The sequence below is a fragment of the Puma concolor genome, chromosome A3 (genome assembly GCF_028749965.1).
Source record: "Puma concolor isolate L17-30 chromosome A3, mPumCon1.1.hap2, whole genome shotgun sequence".
NCBI lineage: Eukaryota > Metazoa > Chordata > Mammalia > Carnivora > Felidae > Puma > Puma concolor.
Genome location: NC_141669.1, coordinates 102,015,874 through 102,034,297, shown reverse-complemented (window position 1 = coordinate 102,034,297; position 18,424 = coordinate 102,015,874). Strand labels below are relative to the sequence as shown.

At 34.4% G+C, this 18,424-nt stretch overlaps 2 protein-coding genes across 4 annotated transcripts in view; one reads left to right on the top strand and one right to left on the bottom strand.

Annotated features, from left to right (window-relative positions):
* Window positions 1–18,424, top strand: part of NDUFAF5 (NADH:ubiquinone oxidoreductase complex assembly factor 5) — a 62,660-nt gene that overhangs the window by 8,125 nt on the left and 36,111 nt on the right. The gene's annotated exons all lie outside the window — the stretch shown is intronic.
* Window positions 1–18,424, bottom strand: part of ESF1 (ESF1 nucleolar pre-rRNA processing protein) — a 66,834-nt gene that overhangs the window by 37,951 nt on the left and 10,459 nt on the right. For both annotated transcript variants that reach the window (XM_025932333.2, XM_086701655.1), the window contains exons 5-9: window positions 17,589–17,689; window positions 16,160–16,312; window positions 13,896–14,010; window positions 12,103–12,250; window positions 5,391–5,552 (exon numbers count right to left, since the gene is read on the bottom strand). In XM_025932333.2, the coding sequence (XP_025788118.2) occupies window positions 5,391–5,552; window positions 12,103–12,250; window positions 13,896–14,010; window positions 16,160–16,312; window positions 17,589–17,689 (679 nt within the window). The remainder of the gene's footprint in view (window positions 1–5,390; window positions 5,553–12,102; window positions 12,251–13,895; window positions 14,011–16,159; window positions 16,313–17,588; window positions 17,690–18,424) is intronic.

The window sequence follows — 18,424 nt, the reverse complement described above, 5'->3', positions numbered from 1 at the left end:
GAAAAGAGGACTTTTGTCATATCAAATGTTTTAAGATTATAAAGAAACGTCATTATTTGTTCATATTCTGGATGGAATTTCAAAAATATTATTTACATATACCCTGTATCATCTACAACCAAAAAATTGTCACATCAATTATTTGAACCATAATGTAAGAGAGGTTATTTAACATGTGAGCTAAAACTGACTATCCTTCATTTATATGTACATTACAAATTCCCTAATGAGGCACATTCACTGGTGAAGACCCAACATACATCACCTTATGTATTTATCAAAATGAGTCAGCCGGGATACATTTTTAGCAACACACTGAGATGGGAAAAATTACTCCACAAACATCAAAATAATGAACTACAACTTTATTTAAAAATTTTATCATTCAACATCTTTACTTACTCATAATACTAACTAATGTGATCGTATTACTACATTTGCATAAGGAACTAAAGTATCAACAGAAAGTCTAGTTTATTCTAGTTGTTACACCAATGTACCTGTTATCTGCCTCCTTTAATACTATACCTTTAAGAAATTAAACTCATGCTGTTACTATGTAAAAAGATTAGAGGTTTAAATACTCTAAAATAAAATTCCTTTTAAAAACCAAATGATGCTAAGCAAAATTAGTCAGAGAAAGACAAATATCACATGACTTCACTCATATGATGACTTTAAGACACACGGGAACACAGATGAACACAAGGGAAGGGAAGTAAAAATAATATAAAAACAGGGAGGGGGACAAAACATAAGAGACTCTTAAATATGGAGAACAAACAGAGGATTACTGGAGGGGTTGTGGGAGGGGGATGGGCTAAATGGGTAAGGGGCATTAAGGAATCTACTCCTGAAATCACTGTTGCACTGTATGCTTATTTCAATGTAAATTAAAAAAAATAAAATTTAAAGTAGTGTAAAAAAAAAAAAACATATTCCAACAAGTGTTAGTGATTAATGGTACTTATTTTTCTGAAAAGCTTAATATTTTGGAAACTCAAGCCAAAGAACACCTAGTAAATGAGATAGTATAATCTCATACTGACCCTTTGTGGTTTATTGAAGTATAACATAAAAGCCCTGTGGTTCCAGGTAACTATTACTGGGAACACACATTTTGCTGAACACAAATCCACCAAAATTCACTTATGACATGAATAGTACTGTAGCTTATCAGGTACCTTTATAAATATCTCAGTTTCAGCAAGAAAGGTATTATTAGTCCCACTTTCCAAACAAAAAAAACAGACCCTGAAGATTAGCTTATTTGTGTCATTTACTATGTACATTATATAAAAGACCCTTTATATTTACACACATGCACATTTATGCAGATACTCGTGTGCATGCATATACCAAGGATTCAGATAGCAATACTCTATTTGAGACTTTCAAAAATACTATGGCTAAAGACTTACAAAATATATACTATATATTAGAATATCAACTGTCCTCCATTCAATTAGCAGTAAAAAAAAGAATATATCTGGGGTGCCTGAGTGGCTCAGTCGGTTAAGCGTCCGATTTTGGCTCAGGTCATGATTGTGTGGTCCGTGAGTTTGAGCCTTGCATCGGGCTCTGTGTTGACAGCTCGGAGCCTGGAGCCTGTTTCAGTTTTTGTGTCTCCCTCTCTCTCCCTCCCCTGCTCATGCTCTCTCTCTCAAAAATAAAGTTAAAAAAAAAAAAAAAAAGAATATACCCAATTTTGATGGTAAGTCCACAAAATTGGCACTTTTACTTATTGCTGAAGGCATTATAAGCTGGTACAACCCTTTTGGAAAACAATTTGGCAATTATCTCAAGACACAAAAAGTGTTCATGCCTTTTCCTAGTAATTCCATTTCTGGGAAGTTATCCTATAAAAATAATTCAAAATATGGAAAAAGCTATAGATTATTTATAACATCCTAGATGCTTGGCATCTGAGATTTAACATTTGAGCATTTGAGGTTTTGACACTGGTAGTTTTAACAACTTGTGAGAGAACCACAGGTTGATCCACAGCATATGTCAAGTTGCTATGTGAATGAGAAAGTCACAGAACTACCGAGTGAGCTTGACTGCCAGTATTTAGCTTTCTTTGTGGTCTGACTGCTCTCTAGATGCTCAGAAACATTTCTACAATGGGGAGAGAGGGAATGGACATGTTCATTAAAAAACTGTTTAAAAGTAAAAAGCCCTATGGGGCACCTGGGTGGCTCAGTCGGTTAAGCCTCCAACTTTGGCTCAGGTCATGATCTCATGGCTCTTGAGTTTAAGCCCTGTGTTGGGCTCTATGCTGACAGCTCAGAGCCTGGAGCCTGCTTCAGATTCTGTCTCTTTCTCTCTCTGCCCCTCCCTTGCTCATGCTCTCTTTCTCAAAAAGTAAATAAACATTAAAAATAAAAGGCCCTAAAATAGTAAGCCAGTTACTTGGCTGGTGATGAATGTGAAGAGTCTAAGAAAGTACTGATATTTTTAGGTTAAAATTAGTAATGGTCTTCAGTCACATTTCTTTCCAATACCTTAAGTCTACCACAGTGAAAGATCAGAAATATGATTAAGTGTTCAACAACAGAGAGATGATAAATCAATCCATCTAATCACTCAGTGGCTGAATTAGGATACTGGAATTAACAGACAATAATTTTTCATTTTACATTTTCAAGATATTTTCTGTGACATTAATATTACATCTAGAAATTAAACTCAAGATTAAAACGTACTGCTAAACAGAAAAAGGAAGAGTTCACATTTCATTTCATAAGGTCTGCACTACCCTGATACCAAAAACACTGCAAGAAACAAAAACCATAGACAAATATTCCTGATTAACATAGGTGTAAAAAATCTAACAAAACATTACTAAATTAAATTCAGGAATATGTAAAAAGGATAATACACCATGACCAAGTGAGGTTTAGCCCCAGGAAAACTGTATTACTTATATCTTCCAGGTATAAACAAGTATAAATATCACTTTTTTGTAATTTCCCTATACATTAATGTAGACAAAGGTTTGATCTGGTCCACTTGACAAAGCTGAAGTATTTGCTATAAAACTTCTCAATCAAGTTTATTATAAATCTGCTTTCTCAGTCAATTCAACACTCCAATTCAAAATGTTCATTTTAGGGGTGCTTGGGTGGCTCAGTCATTTAAGCGTCCAACCCGTGATTTTGCCTCAGGTCATGATGCCATGGTTCATGGGATTGAGCCCCACGTCAGACTGCACTGACAGTGCAGATCTTGCTTGGTATTCTCTCTTCCCCTCTCTGCCTCCCACCTGATCATGTGCATGCATACTCTCTCAAAATAAAATGATAAAAACATTAAAAAAAATGTTCATTTAAAATATCTTCATTCAATGAGCTCATTCTAAGATTAAACTGTAATTACAATGTATTTTACTTAAAAGACAGAATTTAACATTCCATGGAATTATAAAGAACCTCAATCATAAAGTGAAAGATGTTCTTCACAAACATTCTCAAGTGGAATGGTTAGATCACCTTATTGTGAGACTTACTGAAAAGAGCATCTAACCCCTTAAAGCAGCCTCTTTGATTTTTTTGGTGGATAATTCTAATGATTAAGAGAATTACTCTTTATATTAAATTAAACTCTACCTTCCTTCAATTTTTATTTACTAGCAGAAGTACTGACTTCTGAGATAATAAGAGCAATTAAGTCTTCATTAATACAGTCATCCTGCAAATACTTGAAAATAACCAGTAAGTCACTTTGTAGACTTTTCCTCTCCAGGCTAAACTTGAGTTCTCCCAACAACTGTTTCAATAACACTACTAAATTTCATTTTTCTTACCACCATTTCCTGCAAAAGACAAACATTTAAAATAAATGGGCTACAACGTAGCAACACATTTCCTACAGGAATATGCAGGAGATGTGTCCACCCTAGAAATTTTATTACACTAGTCAAACAACTACCAACTATCAAACTATGCTAGTTTCCCCCCCTAACAAAAATCTATGCAAACATTACCAGTGAAAAAACATACTAATTGTATGAAATAGATACAATTGAATATAGAACACTTAATTTTTTTTAAGTTTTATAATTTTTTGAGAGAGAGAAAAATGTGAATGCATGTGTGTGTGAGCAAGAGAGAGGCAGAGAGAATCCCAAGCAGGCTCCACACTGTCAGGGCAGAGCCTGAAGGTGAGGCTTGAACCATGAAATCATGACCTGAGCCCAAATCAAGAGTTAAACTTAATCGACTGAGCCACCCAGGCACCCTAAGAACACTTGATATTCCTACAAGTTGTTAATACTCTTTGATCTAGAGATGAATTGTGGGAAAAGAACTGAATCCTGGTCAAAAATTATACCTAACTTTAAAAGATATATGTGGGGGCGCCTGGGTGGCGCAGTCGGTTAAGCGTCCGACTTCAGCCAGGTCACGATCTCGCGGTCCGTGAGTTCGAGCCCCGCGTCAGGCTCTGGGCTGATGGCTCAGAGCCTGGAGCCTGTTTCTGATTCTGTGTCTCCCTCTCTCTCTGCCCCTGCCCCGTTCATGCTCTGTCTCTCTCTGTCCCAAAAATAAATAAACGTTGAAAAAAAAAAAATTTAAAAAAAAAAAAAAAAAAAAAAAGATATATGTGTATGTTGTACACCTGAAACTAACAACACTGTATATTAACTATACTGGGATTTTAAAAAAAAAAAAAAAAAGATATACATGTATGTAAACAGCAGTAATCTGCAAAAACAATATTGGTTCCAAGGGTACATGTTGCTTTGCTCAGGATGCTGAAAAAATGAGTATGCTAGAAAACAATCCTCATTTATAATAGCTTTTATCTTTGTTTAGCTTTGACATGGTTTTAATTAGTATTGTACTACTCTAAAAAAACTGTTGAGCCCTTCAAGGCAGTTATAAAAATCACTTACTATATTTCTTTGACTCTTCACAGCAAAACTGAGATGGAAAACTATGTATTAATGTATTTTGTGCTAGTGAAACCTCACTAATTAAGGTCTAACAGGGGTTATGGGAGAAAAGCTCATTTACGAATTACATATTTTAAAAAGAAGTTTAATGACCTTAGAACACATGGTGCCTGTATTCAAGTTTGTACATCTTGAGAATACTGGAATCAAACCTAGGAAAGGTCTATCTTCATAAATGGACAGAAATACTTTACAGTTAGTAAATCAAAGAAACCAATCAAGAATAAAGTGGCAAGAGTCTATAACACTACTCCCTAAAAAAAATTAAATGATGTATGCAAATACCATGTTAACTTCCTCACCAAAATATTCCTGGAAAATAAGATTTGTTTTTGTTTCTAAGAGTTATTCTTCTTTTCTTTCATATCTAAAATACCCTCAATATCCTGAAATGAAGAAAAATAAATGAACATAGTAAGTATATAATTCTTACCTGGAACCCACTTAATTTCCATTTCCATATCATTTTCTTTGCCTTTCTTTTCTTTTTCTTGAATAACTTGCAAGAGCTGTTTGTATTTAGCAATTTGTTCTTCATCATCCTTCTGACTTTTCTTTGTTTTCCCATCTTCTTCCATATTGACTTTAGCATCACCTAATAAAAAAAATCAATTTTATCTAACATACAGAAATAATTGACATTTAAATCTAGTATTTAAATCTCACAGTCACTATAGCACCTTCTAATAGATGTTATTAGATATAATGCAAAAACAGAATACCAAAATCAGACAAATTTCTTAATATTAAATGAATTCATTGAAAGAATTAGGTCTTGTTTATAATAAAAATCATTTGCAATATAAGTTCTAAGTAGTATACTTGGAAATCTCTCTTTTATTAAAATTCATATTTCAAAATAATTTTATAGACATGTAACATCCTTGGACTTCTCTTCCCTATAAATAAGACAGCAGAGATAGCTTTTTATCCCTCTTTACATCTTCCACTATCTGGCATAGTGGCTTTAAAATGTTATGGTCAATACAAGGGTGAATGTTGTTGGGATGCATGTGGTACATGGACATAACTGTTATACTGAAGAGACAGATAAAGGAAGCTGCTTGTAGTCCAAAATGAACAATAAAGAGTCTTTTCCATTTGATATGCTTACTCTCAGGATCTCATTAATACACTGAGAATAAAAGAGAATAAATTAGAAGTTAATTCAATTAATATCCCTTTGTGGAAAAATATCCACATTTCCATGTCTTAATTTATAAAAATAATAATTAGAATACAAAGAAACAATATAAAATTCAGGGCAACAAAAACCAAAGAAAACTAATACGTGAAAAGTTTGTTCGGTCTATATTTCCACTGTAATTTTCCAAGTCAAAAAAACATAAATTAAGAACCTAGGTTTTAATGCAAAACATACAGACTTATTGAATTGACTAAATGTCCCTGGTAAAGGAAAATTTAGAAGCAGCATAATGAAGACCCTCTCTTCTATAAGCTATGGCTAGCCAGTCACTAAAAACGTCTAATATCATCAAACATTTAGCTGTCAAACATCAATGTTAACAGATTGCCCTCACATCTTAAAAAAGGTGACATGGAAAAAACACTGGTTAAGTAAATGTTTTCATAGTTTTTTTCTCTAAATGAATAAAAAAATAGTCCAGGACATTCTTTCCATCCTATCACACTTTTATATTTTCACTCAAACAGCTGAAATTCATCTTTTTCCTGTTTGTGCTTTGTGCCACAAAAATAATGTTGGATAGAATTCTGTCATGTATCCCATAACTCAATGGATAAAACATGAGGAACACATTAACAAAATGGCAATGTATTTCTTTCTATTAAAAGCTTACTTCTGAAAACATAATTAGAAGCAAGCTCCTTCCAGGTTGAAATTTTAGTGGTAAGTCTCTGATGGCCTACTTTAAATTGATTTTTTCCAGTACTAAAATTTTACTTTCCAAAGCTCTAAAATGTGGGATAATTCATGTAAATCTGTTTTTTCCCAATTCAAGGACAATACTTTGTGAGAGCCTTAATACTATATAAGGAATGAAAAAAGTAGTCCAACAGTAAGAAGCCCTGTGATGATCTTTTATAAACAACACCAGGAACATCTAGTAACTCTAAAGCATTCAAAAATACTAATGTATCTATCAGAGGCACTACACTGCAGATTAAAGTAAGCTGGCAATCAATTAAAATAATGAAGAAAAATGCATGCTTTTAAAACTTAATAAGTAGTATATTTAAAACAAAAAGCCATTAATTCTTAAAGTTTTAGAAGTAAAAATATATGATACATGGTAGTATGGTAAGCACTTTGTGACCATTATCTCAATCTTTCCAAACATGAGCCAGGTACTATTATTATCCTCATTTCATAGCTGCGGAAAGAAAAGCACAAGGGCTTAGGAAAGTTAACCTATGTAACTTTACTATGTGGTAAACTCAGGATTTGAAACCAGTGGAGCACAAGATCTTAAAAATATACTACACATCACATTTTTGTCCAAATGTCAGTATCATTTCAAGTCTAGGTCAGTTCTCTCAAACCAATCAAAGAACTATTAACGTTCTTCACAAATATACATGTTCTCTTCTTTCCTTTAACTTAGAGCAGCTAGTGAAGAAAAACTATTCCAGAATTATCAGAAAGTGATAAATGACCATACAGGCATGTGAATAAAAAGAATCTATAGACAAATCAGTATGTATATGAGAGAAAGACAGGCTATTTGAAAAAGGACTTGGTTGTTCTGATCATACTAGAAATAAAATGGTCACTCAATCTGGAGTTGAGTTTGAAATGCCAAAAATTAATAAGCAACAGTCACTGAAGCCTGAAAAAAATGAGAAGGCTTTTATGCCCAACATAACTACCCTTGCAAATCATACTTTTTCAGAGACTATTAAATACCTAAGAAATTATGTGGTTTTATTAATATGAGATGTCTGAACAAAGAAACTAGGATGACTTTTCCATTCCATGTGTGGAGTACAATTCACGTTATGAAAAACTTAGAAAAATAATGCAGTATCTTCAGTAGTCTAAAAAATGATAGGCCAATCATAGGATCTCAGAAAGTTAGTTTAATGGTCCTATGATAATACTAAAAAGAATTTTATGGCACAAAAACAGACACAACAGAACAAAGAACCCAGAAATGGACCCATAAACGTATGGCCAACTAATCTTTGACAAAGCAGGAAAGAATATCCAATGGAATAAAGACAGTTTCTTCAGCAAGTGGTGCTGGGAAAACTGGACAGAGACATACAGAACAATGTACCTGGATCACTTTCTTACACCATACACAAAAATAAACCCAAAATGGATGAAAGACCTAAAGGTAAGACAGGAAGCCATCAAAATCCTCGAGGAGAAAGCAGGCAAAAACCTCTTTGACCTGGGCCGCAGCAACTTCTTACTCAACATGTCTCCAGAGGTAAGGGAAACAAAAGCAAAAATAAACTACTGGGACCTCATCAAAATAAAAAGCTTCTGCACAGCAAAGGAAACAATCAGCAAAACTAAAAGGCAACTGACAGAATGGGAGAAGATATTTGCAAACGACGTACCAGATAAAGGGTTAGTATCCAAAATCTATAAAGAACTTAGCAAACTCAACACCCAAAAAACAAATAATCCAGTGAAGAAATGGGAAAAAGACATGAACAGACACTTCTCTAAAGAAGACATCCAGATGGCCAAATGACACATGAAAAAAATGCTCAATGTCACTCATCATCAAGGAAATACAAATCAAAACCACAATGAGATACCACCTCACTCCTGTCAGAAAGGCTAACATTAACAACTCAGGCAACAACAGATGTTAGCGAGGACGCAATTCTGCATGAAAACTGATGCAGCCACTCTGCAAAACAATATAGAGGTTCCTCAAAAAATTAAAAATAGAGCTTCCCTAGGACCTAGCAATTGTACTACTAGGTATTTATCCAAGGAATACAGGTATGCTGTTTCGAAGAGACACATGCACCCCAATGTTTATAGCAGCACTATCGACAATAGCCCAAGTATGGAAAGAGCCCAAATATCCATCGACTGATGGATGAATAAAGATATGGCATATATATATATACAATGGAATTCTACTTGGTGATGAGAAACAATGAAATCTTGCCATTTGAAACAATGCGATGGAACTAGAATGTATTATGCTAAGTGAAATAAGTCAGAGAAAGACAAATATCATAGTGATTTCACTCATATGTGGAATTTAAGAAACGAAACAGATGAATATAGGGGAAGGGGAGCAAAAACAGATAAGATAAAAGCAGAGTGGGGGAGACAAACCATAAGAGACCCTTAAATACAGAGCACAAATTGAGGGTTGCTGGTGGGGTGTTGGGAATGGGTGATGAGCATTAAGGAAGGCACTTGTTGGGATGAGCACTGGGTGTTATATGTAAGTGATGAATCACTAAATTCTATTCCTGAAATCATTATTACTAACTTGGATTTAACTAAATTAACTTGGATTTAAATAAAAAATAAATTAGATAAGTTAAAAAAAAAAAAACGGAAAAGAAAAAAGAAAAAAAAAGGAAAAAAAAAGTGTGAACCATAATGTAAACAATGGACTTTTCGGTGATACTGATATGTCAGTGTAGGTTCCTCATTTGTAACAAATATGCCACCTCGGTTAGGGATGTTGATAATGAGGCAGGCTGTGTGTATGCATGTGTTAGGAGGGTGGGCAGAAGGATGTGGGAACAATGTATTTTCAGCTCATTTCTGCTGTGAACTCAAAACTGTTGTAAAAAATATAGTCTATTAAAACAGAAGAAAAGAAAGGCTCAAGAAAAAAACAAAACAAAACTGGAGTAATGTAGTCCCAGAATGACCAGAGTAAATGAAAGTTCTTTCTGATTAGATACTCTCATCTCAACTATCAAATTAGCACACAAGGTTAACTACATATACAAGGAAACAAAAATAATAGAAATGAACCCAAAAAGACTTAAAATACTGAAATCATCAGATACAGACTTTAAGAAGATACTTAACTCTGTTTATGGAAGTGTTGAAAATATCTGCAATGAATAGAAAATTATATAAAGTGGTATTGCTGTTTTGAAAAATGGCCAAACAGGACTTTTGGAAGTCTATCAACAGATTCAACACCACTGAAAAACAAATTAGGAACTGGAAGATAGGTCAGAAGAAAACAGCAGAATGCAGCACAGAGAGATGATAGATCAAGAAATATACAAGAGTACCAACATGGAAGTTACATTGAAAATATCTTATATACATACATGTATATACGTGTGTGTGTGTGTCCACACACACATAATTAGAGTTCCAGAAAGAGAGGGAAGAAGAAATGTGTGACTAGACAATGGTTGAGAAATTTCCAAAAGGGATCAAAGATACCATGGCACAAATGCAAGAAATCCAATAAACCCGAAGCACACAAATAAATCTGTTAGTTCACAGTAAAACTGAAGACAAAAAAAAAAAAAAAAAAAAGAAAAAAGGACAAAAAAACTTGAAAAGTAGTCAAAGAAAAAAGAAATCCAGGAATCTAGATTACCTTCAAAAGACTGAAAAAAGTAGTCACGAAAAAAATTCTAGACAATCTTCAAAACACTGAAAATGTCAGACAGGTGATTTCTCAAAAATGAGGAAACTACAAGTCAGTAGGATATTATCATTATCATTAGTGTGGGGATGGAGAGGACTTCCTAGAATTTTTTTTTTTTTTAACTAGTGAAAGTATCTTTCTCAAATGAAAGCCAAACAAGGATATTTTTTTACTAAAACTCAAGAGAGTTTGACACCAGCAAACACTACCAGAACTTATCAGGGATATATTTAAGACAGAAGGAAAATGGTCCTTAGAAATATGACATTTAGAAAAGAATAAAGAGCAAAAAAAAGTGAAGAAAATGTGGGTAAAATGAAATAGGGCAGTTTAAATATCAATATCCCGTGGAACTTATAAAAAAAGACGATTACAGGGGCGCCTGGGTGGCGCAGTCGGTTAAGCGTCCGACTTCAGCCAGGTCACGATCTCGCGGTCCGTGAGTTCGAGCCCCGCGTCGGGCTCTGGGCTGATGGCTCAGAGCCTGGAGCCTGTTTCCGATTCTGTGTCTCCCTCTCTCTCTGCCCCTCCCCCGTTCATGCTCTGTCTCTCTCTGTCCCAAAAATAAATAAACGTTGAAAAAAAAAAAAAATTAAAAAAAAAAAAAAGACGATTACAAAACAGAGGATAACATGAAAGTCGTTTTAAGATTTCTCTGTATTATCTAAGAGGGTAAAAATATTAATTACCATTAGACCTTAATAAATTAAGAATGCAAGTCACAATTTCTAAAGAATCACTAAACGAACTGAAACAGTCTACTTTCCAAACTAGTTGAGGAGAAAATGGAATACAAAAAATAATCAATCCAAAAGTAACTCTTAATATTAAAAAAGGGGGCATTATAGAGCATTTGACTAGTTTGTTAAGAGACTACAAAACTATGTGAATTAGGACAAGTCTAAAAGGCCAGGCTTTAGGCACCTGGGTGGCTCAGTCACTTGAGCATCCAAATCTTGATTTTGGGCTCAGGTCATGATTCCAGGGTCATGGGGTTGAGCCACCCATTGGGCTCCACATTGAGTGTGGAACCTGCTTGGGATTCTCTCTCACCCCTTCTGCCCCTCTCCTCGGCTCATGTATGCTCTCTTTAAAAAAAAAAAAAATTAAAATTAAAAGAATTAAAAGGTCAGGCTTTTTTTGTTTGGTATAAGCTGTGGGGGAGGAGCAGAAAAAGTGGGGGGAACAGAGGATCCAAAGCAGGCTCCATGCTGACAGCCGAGAGAGCCTGATGCAGGGCTTGATCCTACAAACAGTGAGATCATGACCTGAGCTGAAGTTGGACACTCAACCGACTGAGCCACCCAAGCGACCCTGTTTGGTAAAAGTTTTAAACAAAATGTATGTGGTTAAAGAAATTCAGGCCAAAAAAATACTTCTAAAAAGTTTCAAATATTATCCATAGGTGTATATAATACCGTACACTTGAGTATGCTTTGCAGGCAGCCTAGAATTAGCTTGGCACTCCCTTTAAGCTACTGCCAAAGACGTATTCCCACTAATAAGCCTAGATTAGGGATCTAAATGCTTGTGAACATAGAACACCAAAAGACTAACAAGTACCTTGTAGCTCCTCTTCTATCTCCTCTTCATCTTCACTAGAGGAAGCTAAGTAAGCTTGAAAATCCATGTCCAAAAGCTCTTCCTTTTTAAACTTCCTGTTGAGTGTTGTAATTCTTTCATGATCAGTCTCGTCCCAAGTGATTTCCACCTTCACCAATAAGAATAAAAAAGTATCAGAATATTTGTCGTTAATGTGGATGTTTAACAATATTTAAAAGGTTAAGACATGTTAAAGCAAATCATAAATGACATGCTTAATAAAAAGTATTTTATTTATGAAAGAGGAACCATTTTCATCAATCTATGTTCTTCTATATCTCTCTGCTATATGCAAGGTACTCTATTATTGGGAGTAGAAATTCATCAGTGTGTTAATTAATTGTAGGGAAAGAAATAAAACACATTAGTGAAAACGTTACATTATTATGAACCAAGAAAACATGTTTTTCACCTGGAGTTCTAAGTATTTCAGGAGGTCTACAAACTATGTGAAATCTATTAAAGCTTTCAACACAATTTCAATAGGGTCCTTTTTCCAAAAAAAGATTAAGAGCCACTGATAAGAAATGTATCTACTGGTTGGAAGTACAGTAAACCCCCACGATACAGAAATTCATCTATAACATGATTAGTGTTGATTGACTCCTGCACTCTATGCAGCCCCTATTCTCAGATGGGGTCTTGTCAGATGTTTTAACTTCATTATAAGTTAATGAATTATAAGGGTGGGTCCCCTATGTTTTGTTTTGTTTTGTTTTGTTTTCTCCTCAGGCTAATCTCCCCAGATCAGGGCAACAAAATGGGCACCAGTTAACCAAAGGATCCCTAAGATAACTGTCACTACCTTAGAAGTTCTAACTAGTCACAGGATTCAGAATTACCCCTATTCAGAAAACTTCCCTGAGATGATAACCATAAAACTGCTACTGGAACTGGTACAGATGTGGATGGTACACTAGGAATTCCAGAAAAGCTGTCTGAACAGTCTTGCCTTGGTCATATTTCAGTCTTGAAAAGAAACCAACCCTACATTTTATGTTACTGAATCTTTTAAACTACACTTATCACATAATGGTGGGGTTTTACCATACTCAGTAACTCATCAAGGTCACATAGTGCCCACCATAGCATGCGGAAGACAGATACAATAGGTCTCTCTACCATCAGCCTGTCCTCAGAAGAGCACAGTGGTCTGTCACAGAAAAGGCAATGGGAAGACTGGGTAGTTGCTGCAGAGTCTATCTGTGGGTAGAAGGTTTATGGGGGGAAAAGAAGAGAGAAGGTAGGCAGCTAAGTAACAAACTAATTCAATAAAAATCTTCTGGCCGTTCATAATTAAGCATTAATGTGACATCTAGTAGTCCTGAATTACTTTACTTAAATTGTTTTTATAATTTTGGATCATATCCACAGAAAAAATGTGTTTCTATTTAAAATTTCTACTGGTTTTAACTGTGATTTGAAATAATCTGTTACCTCCTTCTCCTTACTCTGTAGGGTATTAATAACTGACATATAACTTATTAAAGAATCTAGCTGAATAAGAATGTACGGGAAAGACAGAGGAGAAAAACATTTGCGGGTAAATGACTCAAGCTTAAAGACATAACAAAAATTTGAAAATAGGTTCAAACAAATAAAAATGCAAATATACTTGTGTTTCCCTTCTACTTGTATTTGTGCATTAAAATTTTGAATACTTTCCGTTTTCAAAGATGTTATAAGTAAATAATACACCAAATCTTTTCTTAAAGCAAGAATCCAGCTATACACTTTTAACAGTTAAGAAATACCGTTGAGGTTCCCATCGCAGCAGATGTGAAATATTTTGGTTTATATGCTGTTAAATCCACTTCTGAGGCTATGTCCTTGGGCTCATCATCAAAGGTAATATCATCTGGTATAAACCTAAGAAACAAAAAATAAAGTTATTTAAACATATGCTGTAGTGATAAACAACCAGAGTTTAGATTCTCCCCTAATTAGTTCTAGTTTGTACATACATACCATATAAAAGTTTCTATAAAACACACACGTAGATGAGGCAAACAATGTTAGAAATAACCTTGGCGCAAAATTTCTGAAATTCATAAACCATAAATCTGTAATTCCACTAAATTTGAATGAACTCTGTAGGTAGAAACCCTGCATTAGGAATCAGTTAATATGAATCAGGTGCAAACACACATGCCCCCCCCCCCCCCCCATGTTTCAAAACGACCTAGACTCCTGATGGCACAGTCTTGGCTTGTATATGGTATTTTGAAGATCAAATAGAACTAGTAATGGATAAGTGTTCTAAATATAAAGTATCAAACACAGAAGGTGTCAGTGAAAATAAGGAATAAGCTTAAAATTAAGACTAAAAAATCTTCACAATATTATCTTACAATATTTTTTCATAAATAATTAGCTACTAAGTGTAAATGTAATTGTCTGACAACGCTTAGGCATCAGGCTAAAGAATAGGGGGGAAAAGCATAGTTAAATAACCCATGGTTAATATATTTAGGTTTTGTAATTTATATAGATTTTGTTCCATACACAAAAAAAGCATATGCTCTGTAATCCACTAAAAATTATTTGTTGGTAGAGAAACAGATAATTAAGGTTCACTAGGTCTACACAGTATCCTCCTCCAGCTACACTTCTGCACAGATTTAGTAGAAGAGAAATAGGTATCTGAAACCAATATTTTTAAGTGTTATTAATGTGCATGCATTTATATTTTTGGGCAGGTGAAAAAAAGTTTCTCTAGATAATTGGACAGTACCAGAAAACTCAATTTTCTTTTCTGATGCATGCTTAACAAAATCAAACAGGGAATGTAAATTTTTTCCATGGTCACTGATCTTATTTTCTAGGCCTGCCAGACCTTATTCTAACATAGTATGGAAATGTCCCCAAACAGAACTAGAAAGAACAAAATGATCCCGAAAACAACATGTTAACATGAATTTGTAACATCCAAAGAGTTTGATATTCTAACAAATGTTTGGTAACTACTATTTAAACATTCAGAACAAGTACCTCCAACTGAAACTCTTAACATAAAAGAGAAGGAAACACTTGTCTGATGAGATAAGCCCTTTGTGTTAAATATGCAAACATACTAAAATTTTATTCCAAATTATCAATTCAAAAATTTTTATTTGTTTTTCTACCAGTCGGAATGCTTTCAAAGTATGAAAGCCACTGACTATGAATGATGCATTTTTTTTTGGAAATATTTCATTTTGAGAACAAAGCCTCTCACAAACCTGGATACAGAGAACTGATTTTTATTCAAAGTGTCATAGTAAAATGGTGTATTGGGTTCAAAAGGACTAGGCTAATGATAAAATGGTACAGTAGTTTAGTTTCCTGTTTCCTCAGAACTGACATTTACAACCACCTAAGGGTTTTCAGCTCTGGGTCAGTGAAGCCTGTGCACGTGGTGAAAATAACGCCGAAGTCCAAAGACAATGCCGGCAACACCATTCATTCATTGAACAGCATTTATGGCAGCATTGTCCAATGAAACTTTCTGTGATGACGGCAATCTGCTCTATCCAACATATGGTCTGCCCTATATCTACTCTGCATTAAGTACTTTACATATGTCTAATGACTAAGCAAATGAATGATTTTAAAATTTTTAAAAATTTTAAATAGTCAGATGTGACTAGTGGCTACTGTATTAGGCAGCACAGATGTAGAGGTACCAGTTTATTAGCAAATTCCTCTGCCCCTACCTCAATGCTTTTTTTTTTAAGTTAATTCACCTGGTTCCTAGTTCTAAAAGAGAGTTGCAAAGAAAATATCACTACATAGAACTAAAAACATAGCCAGTATGTTTGAAATTCAGGATATAAATGCGGGGTGACTCATACATAATAGTTTAGCATTTCCTTGTTATAGTTTTCTTTAAGAGTGATGCTGCACAGGAGCAAAAAATCCCAAAGCAAAAAATCCTCTTTCACAACATGAAACATCATAAAATACTAGGAGTCTAATATTTTACTTCTTATAATCATATTGTGCTACAAGATAAAATCGGTAAGACATACTGGATTACCTTAGATCTATGAATGAACAACTACTTTCAAATTCCAGGCCGTCACAATCCTCATAAATTTTGCCAGCTGTTTCAGGGGAATCACAGTCTACTACTGCATAATAGTACTTGAGTCGTTTGAATTGATAATCTCTCAGTTTTTCTCTAGAAGTCCTAAAAGGTAGAAAACTCATTAAGCTTAGAACACAAAGACCGATCTTCCTTTAAAAAATGAATGTAATTGTTTCAAAAAATTGTTTCATCCCAATCTATCTTTCTTTCATGACTCTGCCTTTATGGGCATTAATACTTAAGCTCATTTTATTATTTTGACAAGGCACAGACTAGGTATTTTGATTGAAATTTAGTGTCTAGAAGAGTGTAAGAATTACATATGGGGGCGCCTGGGTGGCGCAGTCGGTTAGGCGTCCGACTTCAGCCAGGTCACGATCTCGCGGTCTGTGAGTCCGAGCCCCGCGTCGGGCTCTGGGCTGATGGCTCAGAGCCTGGAGCCTGTTTCCGATTCTGTGTCTCCCTCTCTCTCTGCCCCTCCCCCGTTCATGCTCTGTCTCTCTCTGTCCCAAAAATAAATAAACGTTGAAAAAAAAAAATTTAAAAAAAAAAAAAAAGAATTACATATGGTTACCTAGAGTTTAACTCTTGAATAGTCATTTTTTTTATTTTGCTACCACATATAACCGCTCAAGTAAAACTGCTGAACAAGTTTATAATGTTAAATGTATTATATTAATATAATATATTAACATTAATACGATTAATGATAATTAATAATTAATGATAATATTAATAATTAAACATATTACAAACTATGCTAGGAAAGCATTAGTTCTAAGTACAAAGAAATTCCTGATCTGGTAAAATGTTTATTTCAGATTTATGTGTTGTCAAGTCTAAATGGTTGTAAGTTTAATTTCATTTAACATATTGAAACTCTTCATTGGCTCTCTTCTGCCACCAATCTTGTCAATTACCATTTTTATTACGTGCACATAGCTCCACCTAGTGGTTTAAAAATTACCTTAAATTTTTTTTCAATACTACATTATGATGATAAAACAATGTTATCACTATTTTTTTATTTAATCTTCAAATTTACAAAAACTGTATATTTTGAAGGCAAATAGGGTTTCAATGCCACTATTATGGAAAGCAACATCTCAGGAAAAAAACAAAACTTATTCAGAGCAATGAGGCTGAGAAATGTTTTTCAAAACTGCAGTAATTTGTGAATACTGAAATGTAAATATACACACAAAATGTTGTTGGAATAGCGTGCCACTTCTGACAGACTTTAATCTGCTTTTGCAACCTGTTTTAACGATGAATGGCAGGCAGAGCATAAACTTTAGTTCCATTACAGTGACCACAATTCTGAGTTAGTGACATGAACTTATGAGATTTAATTTTATTGTCTATAATGGCTTAATACCAGTCCTTTTCAGGGGCATCTTCAGGTATACTTAATAACTCTACTGGTCCTTGAACTTGCTCTTCCTTCATCCTCTCCTTTCCAAATTCTGAAGGATATATCTAAAAACACACACACACACACAAAAAAAAATAAGATAAGATCAATATATTCTTTACTTTTCTTACAATATCCGGAACTCCAAGAATTACAACTGAACTCAATGAAAACAGCAAGAATGACTCACTTCCAAACCTACTACGGAAAGCTAAAACATTCTGAGGAATCTCCTTAAAAATAGTTGTTTTGGTTGGAATGAAACAGATGTGGAACTTCAGAACAGAAACAGAGTGTCTCCTGCATACATCAACTAGGACAAGATGGTTCTGGAATCCAAGGGAAAAATAAAAGCAAAACAAGAGTCTAGGCACTCCAGGAACTCAATGTAAACACACACATGAGAAATGACTGTTGACGCAAAATACACAAAAATGATTACTGAAGGACATAAAACATACGTAATAAAAAATAATTTTGTAATACGCAATTTATCTTTTAAGTCATATCATTTATCCAATATCCATTATCCAATGCTTTAAGAAATCCTTTAAATAGAGGGGCTCCTGGGTGGCTCAGTCGGACTTTTGTTCAGGTCATGATCTCACAGTTCGTGGGCTTGGGTCCAATGTTGGGCTATGCTGACAACTTGGGGAGCCTGGGGTCTGCTTCAGATTCTGTTTCCTTCTCTCTCGGCCCCTACTCTCCCCCTGCCCCAAAATAAATAAACTTAAAAAAAATTAAGAAATCCTTTAAATATAACTGAAAATTATCACATAGTTTAGATACAATCTTGGTAT